We start from the raw sequence: 22,853 nt of genomic DNA, 5'->3' as shown, positions 1-22,853 counted from the left end.
AGCAAATCTTGCACTCTGAAACCCACTACTTCTAGGATGTCCTGCTACTTGCGCCCAAAGTTGTGTGGGTTGATAATTGGCATGTTCAGCAATCAGATGAAAATGCATGGCAGAAACAAGGCCCCTGAGTAGAAGACATCCTTGAATCAGGAGACAACCAAAGACAATTGCAGATCACTGGGTGATTGACAACTCCCTGAAGATTGCCAGCGGTTGCTCGCAGATGATTGACAGTTCCCAGGTTTATTGAAAGTTCCAAGGTTCTGACGGGTGATTGACAGCGCCCGGGCTTATTGCCAGAATCATAGGATTGTTACATGTAGAAGGAGGCCATTCAGCCCATTGAGTTAGTCCTGACCCTCTGAAAGAGCACCCTACCTAGGCCCACTCCCCGTCGTATCCCCGTAACCCCACCTAACCTTTGGACACCAAGGGAGCAATCTAACATGGCTAATCCACCTAACCTGCACATCTTTCGACAATGGGAGGAAACTGGAGCACCTGGAGAAACCCACGCAGACACGGGAGAGAAAGAGCACCAGTCAACTAAGTTGGAATTGAACCCAGGTCCCTGGTACTGTGAAGCAGCAGTGCTAACTACTGTGCCATCATGTCGCTTGATTGACAGCACCTGTGATAGTTGACTGCTCAAAGTGCGATCGACAGGTCCTTGATTGACTGACAGCTCCCCAGGTGATTGACAGCTACTTGACTGACTGACAGCTCCCTGAGTGATTGATATCTTCCGAATTGATTGACAGCTCCCAGGGAGATTGACAGCTCACGGGGTGATTGACAGCTAACGGGGTGATTGACAGCTCACGGGGTGATTGTCAGCTCCCGCTGTGATTGACAGCTCCCGGGGTGATTAGCCGTTCCCGGGGTGACTGACAGCTCCCGGGTGACTGACAGCTCCGGGTGATTGACAGCCGCTATCGGCGATGTGGGGGGGGGGGGGGGGGGAGGGGGCGAGCCGGGGCCGCGCGCGAGTCTCTGCGAGGATTCGGCCGAGCTCTCGCGATATCGGGGCCGCCGAGTGACCTGCGCACTGAGGGTTTCGGCCGCCATAGAGCCGGGCTGGTATTTTTCAACAGATTTTTTAATTTGATATTAAAAGCAGTTTCATGGTCGAAGCTGCCGTCGCCTCACTGTTGAAGGGGTCGGATCGACCCGAATCACCGGCCGGAGATCCCGTCTAATTGAGACGTTTAATTGAAGCTCGGTGTTTTATCGGAACCTTCCCCCCCCCCCCCCCCCCCCCCTTTCTTTTTCTCTCCTCCCCTGTAAGTGAGTCCTATGTGAAAGAAGCCATCCGCCAACATGTCAAACCTGGGCAAAGCTGGGACGAAGAAAGACACCAAGATGAGGATACGAGCGTTTCCCGTAAGTGAGGACCCGGCAGCCGCAACTTGACAGGGACAGAACCAAAGAACGCCTCCCCCGCGCACAGACATAGGAGAGGCTGCGAATGCTCCAAATCGAGGGCCCGGGCTTCTGCGGATGACAACACGGGAGCAGGCCCCTTATCGCTTGATTAATATTCATGGTGCTCCCTGGAAGCCAAACAGGGAGGCTCTTTAATCCTACCTTGGCTGTTTGCTCCCCCCCATAGTGGAGCACGAAGCCGTCTCCCTTTTTTTTGGGGGGGATGGGGTATTTTTTTTTTGTCATCCTTCACCACCTCTCCCCCCCCCCCCCCCCCCCAAAGGAAGGCCTTGTTCATGACAGATTTCTGGGACAATAGGATATTGTCGGTCATGACAATTGAAACACAAGGAAATAAGTTGCAAGGCGTGGCTTTAATTTTCTGAAACAATTTCACAACTCTGTGATTTTTTTCATTTGCTTCTGAAGGTGTTGGATGGGGATGTAGAGGGTTACCCATTTCCTGTGCCTTCAATCAACTAAAAATGCTTCTAACATCAGTGGATGATCTGTAATGTAGGGTGGCTGAATTCACTACTGATGATAATTTTATTGTCACAAGTAGACTTATATTAACACTGCAATGAAGTTTCTGTGAAAAGCCCCTAGTCGCCACATTCCGGTGCCTGTTTGGGTACACAGAGGGAGAATTCTAAGCTTGTATGGGAATTGAACCCGTGCTGCTGGCCGCCTTCTGCATCACAAACCAGGTGTCCAGCCCACTGATTGCCCACTGAGCTAAACCAGCAAGCCAACTTGCATTGTATCAACCGAGGAACTTAGTTTATAGTGTAAAAATGTAAATGACAAGATATTTGTGAGCGGAATTAGTGTTTCCCCAGTCCCGCGCGGGATATTTGGTCATCAATGTTTTGCACTATGAATTAGTTGAAAGTTGCGATGAATGCGTATGAACGTCTCCTTTGGAATTGACGTAAGTTGGAAACTGAAATAGACCTTACCGAACCATTTCCAGCGGTGCTGTTATGTTAAGAAATACTTTGTAAATTCTAGTTATCATTGTAATTAATAGCTCATTCCTACTTGAAAATATTTTACAAAGGTTCACCGTAATGAATGCATTTTAAATGGTGCAGATTAACTAGCATTAACTTATTGATGATAAGCACAAATTGATTTGAAATCATGCAGTTTTTGCCTTTGACCTGGATAAATAACAATTGAACATGCAAAATAACCTTTGTACACAGAACTGTTTCTTCTTCTGCTTTTGTAGACATTACAGTTGAAGTTCCACTCACTTACATAAAGTTCAATGCGCACCGTTTACTTTGAAATATCCCTTTAAGGGGTTGCCTTTTAATTTATCCCTCAATTTGTTGATTTAGTTCATTTGGTTACCCAAAAGAAGCACCAGCTTACCGCATGACATTTGTTCACAGCAGTGAGTTGACCAGTGGAATATGTTCTTTGGATGTAATTTGTGTTGAGTGTTAGTCATGTTGCTTCTAGCACGGCTTTTTGTAATATTTTGACACTGCTGGTCTTGCGTACTATCTTTGAAATTGTTGCAGTGTTTGATGAATGTTATTTGTGTGCTGTGTCTTGTCAAAGATATTTTAACTTTTAATTACTTACTAAAGTGGAGCTAAACATTACTAGCCAAATATTGATTGGACAGTTCTCAGATGATTCTGCTAAGTGGAGTTATGGTCTTATCTAAATAGTGTAAAAGATCACTGTTCATCATTTGGACGATTAAAAGGGTCGAATAGTGTTATATATTGCCAATGTAAATTCTTTGTATTCCTTTGCCACTTTTTCTAGAGAGGTTTCGCTTTGTAGGAGTTACTATCCTGCTAAAAAGTTGCACAGTAAAGCTAAGCTGATTGACATTTAGCTCACAGACATTTGTGAAAATGGACAGCAGTGACATTGTCCAGGGAGTCCACTCACTCATTGAGCTTTGTGCAACTGCCATCAAGTGCTCCCCATAGACTTCCTTTCCGATGTAGTTCAGGATGTCCAAATGAAAATCAGCTGTGTTTAATCAAAGCACAACTAGAAGGTAGGACTAGAAAATAACTTGAGAAGCAGAAAGGCTTTTTTTCTCTTGGCTTTTGATATTTCTGTATTTTAAAAAGAACGTTACTCATGCTGCACACTTGTGTTCAAATGAGGGTGATTAGATCACTTGCCTCAAGGTTTCTACCGGTTCTTTTGGGTAACAGCAGGTATTGAGATGTTTTATTGCGGTCTGCATTGAGAGCCTTTTTCCATAGCAGTACTCAGGATCTTGTGTATGGGAATTGGTGATGTTGACTTGCAAATCTGGATATTTTCTTAAAACAAAAATTCAATTCCAATGTCATACATGTTTTAAAAGTAAAATCACTAAATAATGCTGTAATGATAGTTATTTTAAATTATATTTATGTTGCTTTACCTATACAGTTGTGGTTTTTCTAAATAATACAGAAGTAGTTTATCTAATCTGCAAAAGTACAGTTACCTAATTTAGTCTGTTATATTCAAGATATGGACCCTCAGCAGACCATTTACAATAGAACATAGAACAGTACAGCACAGAACAGGCCCTTCGGCCTTCGATGTTGTGCCGAACAATGATCACCCCACTTAAACCCACGTAACCGGTATACCCGTAACCCAACAATCCCCCCATTAACCTTACACTACGGGCAACTTAGCATGGCCAATCCACCTAACCAGCACATCTTTGGACTGCGGGAGAAAACCGGAGCACCCGGAGGAAACTCACGCGCACACGGGGAGGACGTGCAGACTCCACACAGACAGTGACCCAGCCAGGGAATCGAACCTGGGAACCTGGAGCTGTGAAGCATTGATGCTAACCACCATGCTACCGTGAGGCCCCTAATCTCATAATGAAAAAATTGTCGCCCAATTTATGCATCAGAATTGTCACGTGATTCTGATTTTAATGCAGAACATGCATTTTTAATGGGGCAAAAAAACGACAGTTTGAAAACATTATTTGGTTGCATTGATCCATTTGTTTTAAATTGGCTATAACTTGAAAATCAGAATATTCCATCTGCAACAATCTAATTACCAAGACCATTCAATTGGACACAAGTACCATTTTTTGATTAAATGAAGAATCTAGTGTAATTAGCTGAATTATTTACAGTATAGTTAGCCTTATGAGCATTTATGTAAAATTAGTAAGAACACTTCAGTTTTCTTATCAGCACTGGGCAGGGTGATGAACATGGTGTATGTAGCTAATAGAGTCCATAGGTTGTTGATGATGTGACGTTGATGCGCATCAAATTCTGTTTGGCAGTCAGACTTCATTCGTGTAAACTCATGAGACTGGAGAGAATAGTGGAACAAAGGATATATCTCCCGGATAGAGCTTCGGTGATTATTAATATTTCTATCATCAAAAGTAGAAAGTTTAATTTCTACTGTAGCTGAGTGATTGAATAATACACATAATATGTTATCTTCAGTATGAGGGTGGATTGCGGGGAACCAGCCGATGTAGTGTATTAGAATTTCCAAAAGGCATTCGATAAGGCGCCACATAAAAGGTTACAACACACGAGTTCATGCTGTTGGGTCTAATATATTTGCATGGATGGAGGATTGGCTATCTGACAGGGAAAAAGGTGTTGGGGTAAATGGGTTATTTTCAAGTTGGCAAACTGTAACTAATGGAGCACTGCAGGTATCAGTGCTGATGTTCAACTATTTAGAATTTGTATTAATGATTTGGGTGAAGGAACTGATGGTATTGTACCCAGATTTACTGATGATATAAAAATAGGTAAGAAAGCAACCTATGAGAAGGACACAGTATGTAAAAGAATATAGATAGGCTAATCGAGTGGGCTATTAGTTGGCTAATGGAATATAGTGTGGGAAAATGTGAGGTTGTCGACTTTGGTGGGAAGAATAAAAAGGTAGGATATTAAAATGAAGAAACTAGAATATTGTGGTACAGAGGGATCTGACTGTCCTTATACATTAATCATAAAAGGTTAGCATGCAGGCACAGCTAGTAATTAGGAAGGCAGATGGAATGTTTCCTTTATTACAAGGGGGGGGGGGGGGGATAAAATATAAAAGTAGGAAAGTCTTGTTGCAGCCGTGCAGGGCCTTGGTGAGACTACACCTGGAGTTCTATCTCCAGTTTTTGTCTCCTTATTTCAGGTGCTATTGCATTAGAAGCAGTTCTGAGAAAGTTCACTTTGCTGATTCCTGGGATCATAGTTTTTTTTTTAATGAGGAACGTATTGGGCCGATACTCATTGGGAGTTTAGAAGAATGAAGGGTGATCTTATTGAAACATATACAATTTGACCAGGCCTGATAGGGTAGATGCTGAGAAGGTATTTTTCCTCATGGAGGAATTTAGAACTTGGGACAGTTTCAAAATGAGAGGTCCTCCCCTTAATGGCCCATTAGCAGTAGAATTACACACTAGAAATGGAGGATATCTGAGAGGCTAACAAGAGTGAAGAACTTAAGGTAATTAATGTCAGTAAAGAACAATTGTTGGAGAAACTTGAGGGACTAAAAGCTGAAAAATTCCCAGGACCTGATGGATACATTCTCACGTTTTAAAAAAAAAAGTAGCTGCAGAGAGTGTGGATATGGTTTTCCAAACTTCTGTAGATTCTAGAATGTCCTGGTGAATTTGAAGTTAGCAAATTAAACTTTATGATTCAAGAAAGGAGGGAGAGAGAAAACAGGGAACTACATACTCATTAACCTGACATCAAATGGATGTGGAGAGGATGTTTCCTTTTGTGAGAGAATCTTGAACTAGGGTCACTGTTTAAAATAAGGAATTGCCCATTTAAAATGGTGAGACAATTTTTTCTTTCTGAGGGTCATATGTCTGGAACTCTTCCTGAAAAGGTGGCGGAAGCAGAAACTTTGAATATTTTTGCGGTAGAGGTGGATAAATTCTTGGTAAGCAAAGGGGTGATCAGGGGTTGGTGGGATGCAGATTTGAGGTTACTATCAGATCAGCCATGATCTTAGTAAATGGCAGAGCAAATTAAAGGGGCCAAATATCTGCCTCCTCCTCCTTGTTCTTATCTTTGTATGAAAATATTAGAATTTATTATTCAGGAAGTCTGAATAATCCGCTACCAGACAAAGTCAACATGATTCTACTGAGGATAAATCCTATTTGACAAATTCATTTTCGTTTTTTGAGGATATAACTAGTAGGATAGATAAAGAGGAACCTGTAGATGTAATGGATTTGGAATAGGCTCACAAAAGTGTAGTACACAAGTTAAGGACCCATGGATTTGAGGGGAATAGCATTGATGGAAAATTGGTCAAAGGACAAGAAGCAAAGAGTAGGTTTAAACAAGACAAAGTTAACGGCGTAGCTAGTGGAGTGCCGCAACGATTCGTGCTGGGAGTTACACTTTATATTAATGACTTGAACAAAGAGACCAAGAGCAATGTGTCCAAGTTTGTTGACAATATTAAAGGTTTGGTGGGAATGCAAATTCTGAGGGCACGGTTAGCTTGCAAAGACATAATAATAATAATCGCTTATTGTCACAAGTAGGCTTCAATGAAATTACTGTGAATAGCCCCTAGTCGCCACAATCCGGCGCCTGTTCCATGTAGATTGAGTTAGCAAGGTTGCCGGTGTAGTAAAATGTAGAGGTGTGTGAGGTTATTTACTTTACCATGAGAATAGAAAAGGAGGATTTTGTTTAAAAAGCGTGAGACTTAAATATTGATGTTCAGAAAGGCTTGTGTATAGTCTTAAGGGGGCAAGTAGCATGTTGGCCTTTATTGCAAGAGGATTGGAGTACAAAATTAAGGAAGCCTTGCTAAAGGCGAAGAGGTCTTTGGGGAAACCACACCTGGAGTACTGTGCTCACTGTTGGTCTGTATCTAAAGAAGGATATACTTGCATTGGAGGTAGGAGTGAAGTTTCAATAGATTGGTTCCTGGATGAACAGCCTGTCCTCTGATACAGTGAGGAAATTGGGCATATGCTGCCTGGGTCCTCTGATAGGCTGAAGAAATTGGCCAGATACTGTCTGGAATTTTGAAAAACAGGAGGTGACTTCATTGAGGCTTACTGGATTCTAATGGGTTTGAGAAGACTAGACACTCAAAAGGTTGCTTCGCTGTGAATCTTGAACAGCCTCAGGATATGGAGTCAATCATTTGGGACTGAGATGAGGAGTAACCTCTTCATTCAGGGGATTGTGAATCTTTGGAATTATCTACCTTGGAGGGTTTTGGATGCCCCCTTGTTAAGTCTGTTAAAGACTGAAATCAAGAGATTCTTGATCTCCCGGGACATTGACGGATATGGGGAGAGAGTGCGAAAGTAGTAGATGATTGGCTATGATCGTTTTGAATGATGAATCAGGCTTGAGTGGCCAAATGGTCTACTCTGTTCCCACATCTTATGCGATTCCTGAGCACAAAGGAGGGCAATATTAGTGCAAAAACATTCTTTGAATACAGTCATGAATTTTGACATAAGCAACACAACTAAACCCTGTGTGGAGGTTCACCCTGTCTTTAACTTTTGTGGGGAAACCCACCAGATGTGCAGCGTATGTTTTGACATTTTTCAACATTTTAAATTTGAGGGTTATTTGAGAGAGTTGGAGAGAAAAGCATGCTACATTTCACTGATCTGCATCCGGAAATTTGTATCAATATAGTGTCATGAACCATGCTGATGGTAACTGTGAGGGTATCCCAACTTGAAACACTGGTTTGTGGGGTGTATAGTTTTATTTTTTGAAATGGTGTGAGGAGTCAAGTGAAACCCCAGTGAAAATTACCAGCTCAGTCTTTGTGCAGCAATTATTAAAGACTATTTATTAACTTCAAGAAAAGACAAATATGCATGAACAGGCCTACAACATTCTAGGACACTTAGAACGTACTCCATCTCCCAGACTATATTTACGATCCCTGAACTCCTTCAGGCTTCCCCTTTCCCAAATAACATCCAAATTAAATAAATCTGAAGTCAAATACACCTTATATTTGCCACACAAAACAGGGCTGATATTCAAGTCTGGGAAACACCCTTTCTTGGTCCAGCATAGATATTTAAACTGTCTTTTATGTAGGTTTCTGCACTACCTTAGCTCTAAAGCTTAGATGCTAGCGTAGACTCCTGGTTATTAGATTAGGGACTGGTCTCACAGGCTGTTAGATGTAAAACTGGCCTCCCTAGCTATTAGGAGTAAACTGCTTCTCTGCTTCTGAGGAAGCGATATATCACTTGTCTAGACACCTGTATCTCATTATTTTAAAAATTACATCTCATTGTGCCTTTTGAATGCTGGCTACTGCTATTGCTGGGCAGATTTCTACCTGCTGCTGAGCAGACCCATGACACCTGTTGCTGGGCAAATCTCATCCCAACGTGCCTTGTTATATTTATGTCACTACTGTTTCGAAGCAGATTTGTACATGTTGCTGGACAGATCCATGACAATAATCTGCTAATATTCCTCATAAGAGGTCCTGTGGTGTCATGGGTAGCTTCCCTGCTTCTGAGCCAAATGCTCTGGATTCGCGTCCCACTCCAGGACTTGATGCAGGTGTGTTCATAATGTGACCAAAGTGGTTCAAAATCGATCTACAAATCCTTCATGTTGTAAGAGTGGGAGAGATTCCTGATCAGCAATGTGATGGAAAGAAGGTTGGAGTTTCTATTAACACTACTAACATCTCCAGACTACAACATGCTTGCAAAAGTTGGCGAAGTTGGCTGGACAGCTGGTGCATGGATCTCATTGTTGCTAACAGCATGGGGTTCAAACCCTGTTTCAGCTGGAGTGGATTTGGGGCCTACCTCCTTGAACTACCTGTGGTGACAGTTGTGACATTAGGGGTCGGACCTGCCTTTAGGCAGAGAACTGAAGAAAGACTCCACCAAAGAACATCAATACTCCATGGACCATTTTCTTTCAGGCAGTCCTCGAAAAATAGCCACGGGGATCAAGCCACTACTAGTCAGCTACAGCCAAGGAGATTAGTTCTTCCATTCAGATCTTTTTATTGAGTGAAGCAGACAGTTTTGCCTAAATGGTCATTTTGCTGTTAGGTGTTCTTGATTTGACCAAGGTTGTGATTCCAATTTTGGGACTATTAATTTCTAAATATTTGTGAACTGGACTTTCTCACCCTCTGGGATTCGTTTATGATGTTTCCTGGAAATATTAATTTTCTGGCAATCGTAATTTGTCAAGCATAGCTTCACAACTGCTTTTATGTTTCCTGTTTCTGCATGAATGAATAATTTTTTTAAGGAATTTGCTCCTCTATAGTTTGGCTCAGAATTGTTGTCTATAGTCTACGTTTTAATACCAAAAAATATTGCTACAACAACTAGTTGTATTTATACAGCACCTATAATGTAATAAAACTCCCCAAGACGCTTCACAGAGAATTATAAAGCAACATTTATGAGTTGTATAAGGTTAAATAAGGGCAGAAGGATAAAAGCTTGATCCGAGTAGATTTTATGGAGTATCTTGAAGGAGGAAAGAAAGAAGGAGAGAGGTATATGGAAGGGATGCCAGAGATTGAGGCCTTGGCAGATGAAGGCACAACCAATGGTAGAACAATTGAAATTGGGTATGTTCGAGAGCTCTGAATTATTGGAGCATTGATATCTTAGAAAGTTGAGCTGGAGGAGATTAGATAGATAGGGAGGGCAAGGCCCATGGAAATATTTGAAACCAAAGATGAGAATTTAAAAATGAAGGAGGTGACTTGGAGCCAATGTAAGTCAACGAGCATATGGGTGATGGGTGAAAAGGACTTGGTACAAGTAAGGACAATGGCTGTAGAGTTTTGGGTGACTTCAAGTTTGTGGAAGGCCAGCCAGAAATGGATTGGAATACCCAAGTCTAGAGGTGATGGCATGAAGAAGCGGTTAAGCAGCAGATGAACTTAGGCTGGGCAGAGTGTGTGGTCAATAGCTGATCTTGAGTTCCATTGTCTCCGATGCCAATGTTGTGACGAGCCTGGTTCAGCTTTGGTTTCTAGGGAAATGAATGGAATTGGTAACTACGGAACAACGTTTGAAGCAGACACTAAAGATGGTGGCTTCAGTCTCCTGTTATAGGCAGGAGGATGTTTAATTTAAGCAGCCCTGATTTCTCCTCTTCTGATCTGCCTGTAAACAGAAAAGTGTTTCAATTTTGATTTTCTCTTTTGTATTAGCCGGGGGGGGGGGGGGGGGGGGGGGGGGGATTTCCAACCGCTCAGTTTTGGTGTGATTCAATTTCTATTAGTGCCACAGCAAACGCAAGATATGGTAAGGTCGGAGGGATAGTTTATTTACACCCACTCATGCATAAGAGGATGATTGCAATGTAGCCTCCTTTTCCATTCATACAATAAAAGAGGGGGGAATGGAGAAAGAAAAATTCACAGGGCAAAGACCACAGAGTAAAGAATTATTGTTCCACTTGAGCCCAGAATCAAAGTCCAGCAGTTGGCAGGTTGAAGATTGATGCTGGATAACTTACTTTTCCAGTTTGTAGTAGAGACGAATTCCACAATGGGGATAGGCATGTAGAGATGAATTAATCTCGTAGGTAATGGTATGGAAATGTAGAAGACCCAGTCGAAATGGTGTAGAAGGGAGGCCAGCTGTATGCTTCCCTGAATGCCAGAAAGTTCCTTTTATTGAAAGTCAGACACAGCTTCAGTCATTTAAAATCTTTGTCCAGTTTTGAAAAATGTTATAAATTAGCCATGAGGATAGACGTATATATTTTATAACAATATATTATGAAGTCTTGGCTCTGTTACACTTCCGATACTTAATTGGAGGAAACTTTTACCTCTCAGGCACTGAGAGCAAGAAAATAGTTCAATAATTTGGCAAGAGTGGAGGGGTTGACCTAGATAGTGGTGAGGCAAAACTAGGTATCATCCACATAGAAACGATACCAAAATGCAACATTGGAGCAAGTTTATATGAAACAGCCCAAACTGCTATTTTTATTTTGCTTCAAAGATATTTATACATGGTTAATTATACACAAAAAGTCTTGGGTAGGGCATGTATTTCCTGTGGCCATATATTCTGCCCATACTTTTGAGTCAACATCTAACATTATAAATAGTTAAATCAACATTTCCATTGAAATTTACTAAGTCAACATTCAAGTATGTCTGCAACCTCTTGACCATAAGTTCATTATGCACTCCAAAGTATTTTCTAACTCTGTCATCTTTTATGTAAAACTTGGTATTTGTCAACGAACTGGAAGTAATGTCACAGTCTATTTCCTGTTCTGTAAAAACCATGGGCTAAGATTTTTCCATCATGTTTTGCCGATGTATTTTTTCTTTTAAAACAAAAACAATTTTATTAAATGTTCGTTACTTCTGATCTGGAGCCTGAAACTTGCATACATGTTCCATAGTATCCTCACCAACAATAATTAAAATCTGACTGGAAGCTGTGTTTGCTCAACGGTTCAACTTTCTGGCCTTTGCATTTGCGTGTCTCAGCTGCTGGATTCTTATGTTAAAGCTCGTGAGAAGACCGTTTGGTTGGCTATAACAACTGGAAGCTCCGCAAAGGTTAATTTAGTTAGTGACACTTAAATGCACATGTTACAAGTAACAGTCTGATACAAATACAAAGAGTAACACGACCTGGGCCATCCTGGGTGGCACTGTGCAGGCTCACTGTTCGATTCCGACTTTGGTTAACTGTCTGTGTGGAGTTTGCACATTCTCCCTGTGTCTGCATGAGTTACTTCCAGGAGCTGCAATTTCCTCCCACAGTCCAAAGATGTGCAGGTTAGGTGGATTGGTCATTCTAAATTGCCAATTAATGTCCAACGGCTAGGTGGGATTACGGGGATAGGGTGGGTGATTGGGCCTTGTAGGGTGCTCTTTCAGAAGGTGGGTATGGACTCAATGGAACAAATAGCCTCCTTCTGCACTGTACGAACTCGATGATTCTATGTTCCTTAACTGGCACCCAGTATTAATAGCAGTTCATCTAGCCCCTTCCATGAAGGGCAAATACTGATTTCAACTGCAGTTGTTTTTAGCTTGCAATGAAACTGACTAGTTTTTATGTGCTTTTCATGAGAAATGGGACTGGTGTTGGTTCAGGTTGTATGCTACAGCCATGAAAAATGTATGTTCACCGTGACAATATGTTGCACATTTAGTGTTTTAACATGTCTGTCTTTATAAAACAGATGGTCATCTGACTTGGCAGTCTGGATGATACCAACTCTGAAGCAGTCTGTGCCAACGTACAAGACCTGAGTGACATTCAATTTTGGGTTGATAAGTGGCAAGTAACATTTATACCACTTAAGTATCAGGCAATGACCATCTTCAATAAGAGAGAATTTAATCACCTCCCTTGACGTTCAACATCATTGTTATTGTTGAATTCTCCACCAGCGACATCCTGGGAGGTCACCATTGACCAAAAATTTAACTGGACCAGCCACATAAATACTGTGGCTATAAGAGCAGGTTCATAACCTGGGTATGCTATTGAGTGAATCATCTCCTTGCTCCCCAAATCCTGTCTACCATTTACGAAGCATTAATCAGGAGAGTGATGACATATTGAACATTAAGCTAGTTGAGTGTAGTTGCAACTGCATTGAAGATGCTCAACACCATTAAGACATTGTACGCTTGGTCAGCATCCCATCCACTACCTTTCTTTCACTCTACTAATGTTGCTTCATGGCTGCATTAAGTACCATCAACATGTTGCGTTGCAGCATGTGGCTAAGGCTCCTTTGACATCTTATGTACCTATGGTCTCTCAACACCAGGGCTGCAGGCAAATGGAAACCCCACTTTTCCAAGTCCCACATCATTCCAACCTATAGCTATATTGCTGGTTTAAAATTATGGAGGCTACTACCTATCAGCACAATTGGTGTTCCTACATTATAAGGATTGCAGCAGTTCAAGAAAATGATGTGCTGTCACCTTATTAGGTATGGGCAATAAATAGTCATAGATGTTACCAGCATGGAAACAGGCCCTTTGGCCAAGCTTGTCCATACCGCCCAGTTTCTATCCCTAAGCTAGTCCCACATGCCCACATTTGGCCCATTTCCTTCTATACCCACCCAGCCAAATGAAAAGAATCAAGATCCTGTGTACAAAAATCCAAACACTCAAACACATAGGATACCTGCTATCCCTACTGTCCTCAACTCTTTCTCTCTTCTCCCGTCATCATCTTTCCAATCTCTGAAAACCATCCTTTGCTTCTCCTTAAGCAAAAAAAGCTGTAAAAAAAAAGCATCAACCATAGCTATTTAATTTTCTAGTCCAAGAAAACTAGACTAATCGGAAATGCTTTTTGTTTTTTAATACTTCAGGAGTCGAAAGATCTAAAGCTCAGCTGTTGTATCTCAGAGGCTGATCAAACTGAAACACCTCTGACAAGATGTATAGAGCCACCCGCAGAATTTTCTTTAGACAATACAAAGCTTCTGCCCAGTCTGCTCCACTGAGCCACCCATTGATCAAGAGGATGTAGATAATCCAAAATCAAGCAATGTGGGATCATGCATTTATCGTAATCTACCTTCATAACATCTTAGAATTCTGAACAATGTAAGAAATTATTTTGGGACATCCGGTGGCAGCATGTAGGAGAAGGTCGCGCACTAGGTAGCTCTAACCAGGGCACTTCTTTTTGTTTTTTTTCCTTTTTCGCCCGGTTCCAGGGGAATTTTGGTGAACAAACTTAGCCCATCTAAAGGTTTAGCGAGCCTGTTGACGAAATTATGTCGGAATTCTCAAAAGACTGGTGGAAAGAAGGTTGTGAGTGGAAATCCTTTGACGAATTTGGGGAGTTTGCATGGCTCGCTGGGAGGGAAGATGGCAGATGCAACTCTAGCGGGTGCTGTCGTTCCTATGCCAGTAGACATGCTGATGGTGGAACTGGCCTTAGATTTTGGGAAGCACTTCAAGAAACAAGGGCAGATGATGGAAACCCTCAAAAAGTCCATTGAGGAGGTGCTTGATTCGGCAGAAGGTGGGGAAAATCCCGGAGGCTGTGAAGGAGCACGGAGAGGCGTTGAAGGGAATGGAGGCAACTTTGTCGTAGCACAGCAATCAAATCACCTGGTTGGAGGCTGAGATCTCGTTGGTGGAGGAGAGAAACAAGATTTTGAGGATGAAAGTGGATGACCTAGACAACAGGTCGATGAGACAAAATCTCAGAATTGTGGGGTTATCGGAGGGGATAGCGGGCCTGAATCCCATTGAGTATTTTTCTCAGACAGTTGGGAAGCTGGTGGGAGGGTGGGGGTGGACCGATATCTCCCTCCAGAGTTGGATAGGGCCCACATAGCTTTCTGGCAGAAGCTCCTGTTGATCATGGGGTTGTAAGATTTCACAGTTTCCAAGAGAGCGAGTGGGCCCTGAAATGGGCCAAAGAGAATCCAGACTCTGGATGGGAAGGGAGCATCATCTAGATATATCAGGATGTTGGAGCGGGGCTGGCGAAGAGGCGGGTGAGCTTTAATAAGGCAAAGGCAGTGTGATTCCAGAGCAGAGTGAGGTTTTGGGGTGATGTACTCAACGATACGGTGTACCAATGGGCTGAAAGACCAATATTTCGATACGTCGGAGGACGCGGAGGCCTTTGTTAAAGAACACTGTCTTGGACTCGGGTAAAGTGGTTCTCTGTGGGGACTTTAATGATCATTGATGGGATGGTTTTTTGGGATTTCTTGCATGCTGCATATATTTGTTACTTGGGTTTGAATATGTTGTATTGGGGATGTGTGGAGGTCAAAGTGGGTAGGGGGCAGTGGTTAATATTATAGTAATGGAAATACATGGTCCCTGGTGAGAATTTGAGCATTGTAGGGGTACTAGGTTCTGGTTTTTTTACGCTCGTAACTGGGACGGGCTAGGGAGCTTATTTCTCTTTGTTCTCTGAGTAAGGGCTACCTCGCTAGCAGCAAGGTTTTAGCTAATGAACAGGAGGGTGTTAGGGGGAGGGATTGCAGCCTGAGGACCTGTTTAGACATAGTTCAATGAGCCTAGCTTGTTTGTTTGTTGGGGAGATGGGACTGATGAAGAGGGAGCATTGTTCTCTGGGAGGTGATCAGCAGCTTCATGGAGGAGGGGATGGGAGACTTTGGGTTAGTTCTTTGATAGTGACTAGGGGATTTTCTTTGTCTCACCCTTTGGGTGGGGTTGGCAGCCATCGTGGGTGTGCCTTGGGCCTAGATATTTGTGTGTGCGGGATAATCCTTAATGATGTAAATCAAGTTGGTCACATGGAACATTCAGGGGTTGGGGTACCTAGTGGAGAGGTTTCTGTCACCTGAAGAAGTTAATGGTCGATGTGGTGCTTCTGCAGGAGACTCATTTGGCGTGTGAGGGGGCAGTTTTAATTAACAAGTGCGTTTGAAGATCGGGGCAGACTTTGGTGGCAGGTAAGTGATTGGTACTGGGTTATTGGCTGGTATGTTGGTGGGATTGGTAAATGTATATGCTCTGATTTGGGATGATGTGGCATTTATTGGGCTCCATGCCAGATTTGGACACACACACATGATCCTGGGGAGGAGATTTAAACTGTGAGCGAAGATAGACCGCTCTAGGCTGAAGTCGGTGGTTCCTTTTGGGGTAGCAAAGGTGCTGTTAGCATTTATGGATGAGATGGGGCGGGTTCCCCAGTTCATAAGGGATATGAAACTTGGTGGCACAGTGGTTAGCACTGTTTCTTCACAGCTCCAGGGTCCCAGGTTTGATTCGTGGCTTGGGTCACTGTCTGTGTGGAGTCTGCACATTCTTCCCATGTCTGCCTGGGTTACCTCCGGGTGCTGCGGTTTCCACCCACATTCCAAAGATGTGCAGGTTAGGTGGATTGGCCATGGCCCTTAGTGTCTGAAAAGAGCAGATGGGGTTGCTGGGTTACCTGGATAGGGTGGAGCAGTGGGCTTAAGTGGAGTGCTCTTTCCAAGGGCCGGTGCAGAATCGATGGGCCTGTTGGACCTGTTTAGACGTAGTTCAATTAGCCTAGCTTGTTTGTTTGTGGGGGAGATGGGATTGGTGAGGAGGGAGCATTGTTCTCTGGGAGGTGATCAGCAGGTTCATGGAGGAGGGGGATGGGAGAGTTGGGGTTAGTTCTTTGAGAATTCTATGATTCTATACTCCATAGATTTATTTCTGATGCGTAGGTCTCCTCTTCCGGGGTGAGGAAAGCAGAATATTCGGCTATAGTCATTTCGGAGCATGCGCCAAGCTTGGATCTCCCTAACAGATCCACTTTTTACTTATCGTACAATCGTTCTACATTGTGTACCTTGTGTTGCCCTATTATGTATTTTCTTTATTTCCTTTTCTTTTCATGTACTTAATGATCTGTTGTGCTGCTCGCAGAAAAATACTTTTCACTGTACCTTGGTACACGTGACGATAAACAAATCCAAATCCAACTGTTGTCTAGCCTCCAGTGACTGTTAAATGTAGTTCTCTCCCCACCTGCGGGGACTGATTCAGAGTTGGCATCCTTGGAATCTGAGAAGACATTTGGCTGGGTGAAGTGGAAGTACCGTTTACAGTTTTGGAGAGGTTCATGGACCAGAGTTTGTTTTGTGGATACGTCTATTGTACAAGGCCCCTTCGGCGGCTAGTATGCATAGCAACACTTTTGAGTTCAGGGTAATTCCAACTGGATTGGGGAACAAGACAGGAGTGTCTGATGTATGCCTTCCTATTTGTATTGGCGACTGCGCCCCTGGCTGTGGCTTTGAGAAAATGGAAGGGGATAATGGAGCGGTGGGGGGGGGGGGGGCAGAATCGGGTGTCCCTATACGCTGATAACGTACTGCTTTATGTGATGGACCCAGTTCCCACTATGGGTGATATCATGGAGCTACTGAAGAGCTTTGACTCTTTTTCAGGATACAAGTTGAATCTGGGAAAGAGTGAGTTTTTTCCAGTGGACCTCACAGGGAGGGGAGGCAACTGATGGGTGCTTCCCTTTCGTCTTGCTTTAGGTACCTGGGAGTCCGGGACTGGGCCAGGCTCTATAAATTGAACTTGGGGTGGCACGGTACCACAGTGGTTAGCACTGTCATTTCACAGCTCCATGGTCCCAGGTTAGATTCCTGGCTCGGTTCACTGTGCGGAGTCTGCATGTTCTCCCTGTGTCTGCGTGGATTTCCTCCAGGAGCTCCGGATTCCTCCCACAGTCCAAAGATGTGCAGGTTAGGTGGATTGGCCATGCCAAATTGCCCTTAGTGTCCATAGAGGTTGGGTGAGGTTCCTGTGTTACGGCTATGGGGCGGAGCTGTGGGCTTAAGTGGGGTGCTCTTTCCAAGGGCCGGTGCAGACTCGATGGGCCGAATGGCCTCCTTCTGCACTTTAAATTCTGTTCTAACTATGCCAATCTGGTGAATAAGGTTAAGTCTGATCTGCAAAGGTGGGATGCCCTTCACCTGTTCTTCGCGAGTAGGGTCCAGTCTGTCAAAATAAATATTCTTCCATGGTTTTGGTTTCTTTTTCCATGTCTTCCTGTCTTTCTCCCTAAATCCTTTTTTGAGATGGTTAACAAATTGATAGCAGCTTTTATGTAGGCGGGTAATTTCCAAGAATTCGTAGGACAGTTTTACAGAGGACAGACAAGGAGGGGGTTGCCTAATTTGTTTTTATTATTGGGTAGCCAACATGGAAAAGGTGCTGGGTTGGTATAGTGACCAACTTGGAGAACATGCTGGTTGGTGTAGTGACCAATGTGGAAAAGGAGCTGGTGCTGGGTTGGTATAGTGACCAACGTGGCGAAGGTGCTGGTTGGTGTAGTGACCAATGTGGAAAAGGAGCTGGTGCTGGGTTGGTATAGTGAACAACGTGGAGAAGGTGCTGGTTGGTGTAGTGACCAATGTGGAAAAGGAGCTGGTGCTGGTTTGGTGTAGTGACCCTGGGGCCACTTGGCCTCCACATGAGGCAAGGTCACGTAAGGAGTCTGTGTTAGGCCATTGGTGACAGCTTCGCTCTCGTTTCATCGACAGAATATTCTACCAGTCCGATGATTATTTTTGATTGAGGATATGGAGACAGCTCAGGGAACATTTTAAGCTTGTGTCTCTTGAAGTTGGCCCTTATTTGTATCAACCACCTGTTTGGGTTGGCGAGGCTGGACGCCTTGTTTGGGGAATGGGGAAGAAAAGGGCTGGAGACATTAGACTTGTTTTTGGAAAGGCGATTTGCAGTTTGGAGGAATTGACTGAAATACGGGCTTGTGGGGTCGAATTTGTTTAGATATCTCTAGATTTAGAATTTTGTATGGAAGGCCTTCCCAATGTTTCCCGAGGCGCCACTGTCTTATGGAAAGAATCCTTTCGATTGCGGGGTCAAAGGAGGTTAGCACACCTGGTATCTATGGGTAGATTGTGTTGGAAGAAGTGGGTGGGGTGAAAGAGAGGTGGGAGGGGGAGCTGGAGCCTATAGTAGATAACGAGAGTAAGGCACTTCGCATCCTTGTGTGCGAGGCTGGGCTTGAACCAGCTTTGAAGTAGTGTTTAGGGCACACCTGACCAAGACGAAAATGAGCGTTATTTTTCCCAGAGGTGGATGATAGGTGTGACCAATGTTCAGGTGCCGGCCAATCACCCACACATACGCGCACACACACATACGTATACATTCTGGCCCTGTCCCAAACTTGTGAGCTTTGGGTCTCCTCCTTTAGCACCACGTTGGCGATTCTAAATGTCGGAGTGGAGCTCTGTCCTCTGGTTGCCATAGTTGTGATGTCAGATCACCAAGGCTGCAGACAGGGGCGGAGGCGGATGTCCTTCACCTCGTTGATTGCCTGGAGGTGAGTTCTGCTGACATGGAGGTCTCCAACCCTATCCAGCACCTTGGCATGGTTAGGGGACCTAATGGAGTTTCTGGACCTGGAGAAGGCCAAGTACACCATGAGGAGATCGGTCGAGGAATTCTCCTGAACGTGGCGGCCTTTCATTGCCTTTTTTAAGGAACTAATCAGTCGCTTGGGGGAAGGGGGGGTATGGGTTGTGTGGGTTTGTATTTTTAGTATTTTTTTTCTTGTATGTTGTATCGGTGTTTGTAAAATTGAAAAAACTTTCATCTAAATTAAAACATTATTTTTAAAGAAATGCTTTTGAGGCTCAGATAGAAGTATTTGAGCAAGGCAAGGATTAATTCATCACTGCAGATAGAGGAGGAACGTAGCCTGGTATTTTTGCAACATTACAGTTTGTAACCCAGTAACAGATGATCGACTTCAACAACTGGGAGCTCTGCAAGGGTTAATTTAGTAAGTGACATTTAAGTGCGCATAATACAAATACTTTAGACTTCACAAGGGGAACAACACTTTTCCTGCGCACTCACTTCTCCAAACAGATTTAAATCTAACTGTTTAGGGAATGAAGGGAAGTGTTCCGTAGTAGCTAAGCACTTAAACTTTAAAAGTATTTTTTTTATCAAGGCATTTTCTTAACCTTCCTTGACCATTAAGTCTCGGGGTGGGTCTTGAGCCAGGAGTGCCTGGTTCAGAGGCTGAACACTATCTCCTGCACGCCAAGATCTCAGTATTTTAAATTTAATTGATGATTACTGCATTTGGAAAGCAGTTCTTCAACCAAAAAGGTTTAGTGGTCCACTATATTAAAATATATGTTTTAAACGAGTAACTATTGAGCAGATATGAAATTTAAAGAATTATGTAATTATTTGAAACGGGTACAGTAAACGTGAAATGTTGAGAAATTGTTAAGGAAAAATAAGTAGTAATTGTGGTTATAGAACTCATAGTAACACAGGCAGAATTCAATAAAAATCCTCCTGCTGTTCACAATTTAAAGATGGAACTAACTGGCATAAAGTAACTTGCTGTTTTCAAATTTTAAAGCTCCTTGGAGTATGTAAGATGTATGTAGAAGGGGCAGCACGGTAGCATTGTGGATAGCACAATTGCTTCACATCTCCAGGGTCCCAGGTTCGATTCCCGGCTTGGGTCACTGTCTGCGGAGTCTGCACATCCTCCCCGTGTGTGCGTGGGTTTCCTCCGGGTGCTCCTGTTTCCTCCCACAGTCCAAAGATGTGCAGGTTAGGTGGATTGGCCATGCTAAATTGCCCTTAGTTTAGGTGGGGTTACTGGGTTATGGGGATAGGGTGGAGGTGTTGACCTTGGGTAGGGTGCTCTTTCCAAGAGCCGGTGCAGACTCGATGGGCCGAATGGCCTCCTGCACTGTAAATTCTATGATAAATAAAATTTGTAGAATGGGTAGGCATAAAATGGAAAGGAGTGGGGAGGTAATGTAAGAGTGAATCCTGAATATTAATTTTCAGCTGGTAAGGTGTTGGAGTTACTGCATGGATTGTCAACAAATTGATATTGCATCTCTTATTTGATATGTTCTGGCATATAGTATATGCTTGCAGCTGGCAACAGCCTAATTTTTAGGTTCTGGGTGACTGCCAAGACACTTGACATCTGAGAGCATATGCTGTTCTTCATATTTGAGTTTGCTGGAAATAAACCAAACATATTGTTTTCCTGTATAATCACTAGCAGTCAGCAGTTTAAATTTATTTTGGAGATATAAGGCAATTTCAACGCAATGCATCTGTTTCAATTGCTTGGATTTTGCAGTCAGCAACAAAAAGATAATGCTTGCCAATGGCCTTGAAGAAAGCTGCTCACAAAGATCCAGTTATCTCTGTGGTGTAGGTTTCCCATTTCCCAGTGCCAGTTTAAATCTGGCATCAAATCAAGCTGATCTCCAGGCATCCAGTAATAGTTTCACCTAGCAGGGTGAACAGCTAGTCATGTTGAAGTATTCTCACAGAACAAACCAGGAAAAATAAGGCATTGAGCTGTCACTCTTTAAAATACTACACAGAGCAAAATAAATGGTTGGGATGTACATACGGGAGGAGTTGTAATGTCATAACTTTAAAATAAATGATTTTGTCATAATGGAGAAATTTGACATTCCATCAATATTAAATTGGTCTTATCCTGCTGCAGAGGCAGCGGGGGGGGGGGGGGGGGGGGGGGGGGGGGTTGGCGTTGCCGAACATGCTTCATTATTATTGGGCGGCGAATGTGGACAAGGTGCGGCGGTGGTGGGAAGGTGAAGGGGTAGAGTGGGTTCGGATGGAGGAGGAACCTTGTAAGGGATCTAGTTTGAGGTCTATGGTACCGGCAGCATTGCCAATGGCTCCGAGTAGGTATTCAGGGAGCCCAGTGCTGCAGTCCACAGTGAACTTGTGCACCATCTTAAACTTCGTCACTAGGGGAACACACAATAAGTAATTGGTGCCTCTGAAACTAATCGCAAATAAAAGCCTTCTGGAAGTCCATACATACAATCTTCTTTCACCCTGTTAATGATTCCCTTTTTAAAATACATTCAGCTAGATTAATCAAATGTGACATCCCCGAAAGTCCTGTGCTGGACCAAGCAGAAGCGGGTGGTGCAGTGGGCTGGAGCTGGTATATGTGTATACCAGGACTTTACGGTGGAGCCGGCGAGGAGGTGGGCTGCTTTCAACCGGGTGAAGAGGGCACTGTACATTAGCACGGTGCAGTGCGGCATTGTGTATCCAGCGAAGCTGAGGGTGACTTAAAAGCTCAAGGACTTTTATTTTGGAACAGCGGAAGCAGCGGAAGAGTTTGCGAAGGCAGAAGGACTGTGGCAGAACTGAGAGATTGAGAAATGGCCATGTGCCGATGTAACCTCATGACTGTATTTTCTTCGTTTTTGTTTCACTGCGTGTGGATGTATGGGCTAAATGAGCCAATGTTGTATATATTTGGACAAGGGAAGTGATGGAACTTTCACTCGAAGTGAGGGCTCTTTTCGGTGCAGGTGGATATGCGGGGTTTGTGTGTTAAAAGGGGATTTCTGGGCTTTCCTAGGGGCGGGCAAGGGGGAAAGGGACCTGTGCGGGGGCCTCTATGCTGGCCGGTTTAAGCCGGCCAGTGAACGGGAGTGAGGTGGGGGGAGGGGCTGCGGCCATTGGAGCCTGGCAGAACAGGGTCTGAGTGGTCAAGCCGGGGTGGAAAGTTGGGGGGAAGGAACCGAGGTTGGGGGGAGGAGTTTTACAAGAGGTAGTGGACGGGAGGAGTTGGAGAGGGAGGGGGCGGGTGTTTACAACTCCTGCGTATCATGTACGTTACTCTTTCAGAGGTTGGATGGCGTTGTGTGTGTAGGGGGGGGGGGGGGGGGGATGGAGTGGACTCTATGGTGACCATGGGCGTTCCCGGGCTCCTTTTTCTTTTTCTCCTTTGTTTTATGTTTCGACCGTGGGAGGTTTGTTTTATTGGATGCATGTATTGACAGGTGGGCCGTTGTTTGGGGTGGTGAGAGGATGGGATCGTTGTTATTGTTAAGGGGATTGATTTTGTATTTGTTACCGTTTACTGTCTGTGGGTGGGGTGTAAATTTTGAAGGAAA

The 22,853-nt window shown here is 43.7% G+C and overlaps 1 protein-coding gene across 1 annotated transcript in view; it reads left to right on the top strand.

The window, feature by feature from the left end:
* The first annotated feature begins 1,042 nt into the window (after window positions 1-1,042).
* The window catches only part of cul3b (cullin 3b), a 101,369-nt gene continuing 79,558 nt past the window's right edge, over window positions 1,043-22,853 (top strand). Inside the window, exon 1 of the mRNA XM_038817476.1 lies at window positions 1,043-1,383. Within this exon, the coding sequence (XP_038673404.1) occupies window positions 1,321-1,383 (63 nt within the window). The 5' untranslated portion in view covers window positions 1,043-1,320. The remainder of the gene's footprint in view (window positions 1,384-22,853) is intronic.

This window comes from Scyliorhinus canicula, chromosome 13 (genome assembly GCF_902713615.1).
Source record: "Scyliorhinus canicula chromosome 13, sScyCan1.1, whole genome shotgun sequence".
Lineage (NCBI taxonomy): Eukaryota > Metazoa > Chordata > Chondrichthyes > Carcharhiniformes > Scyliorhinidae > Scyliorhinus > Scyliorhinus canicula.
This window is presented reverse-complemented; position numbering and strand designations above follow the sequence as displayed.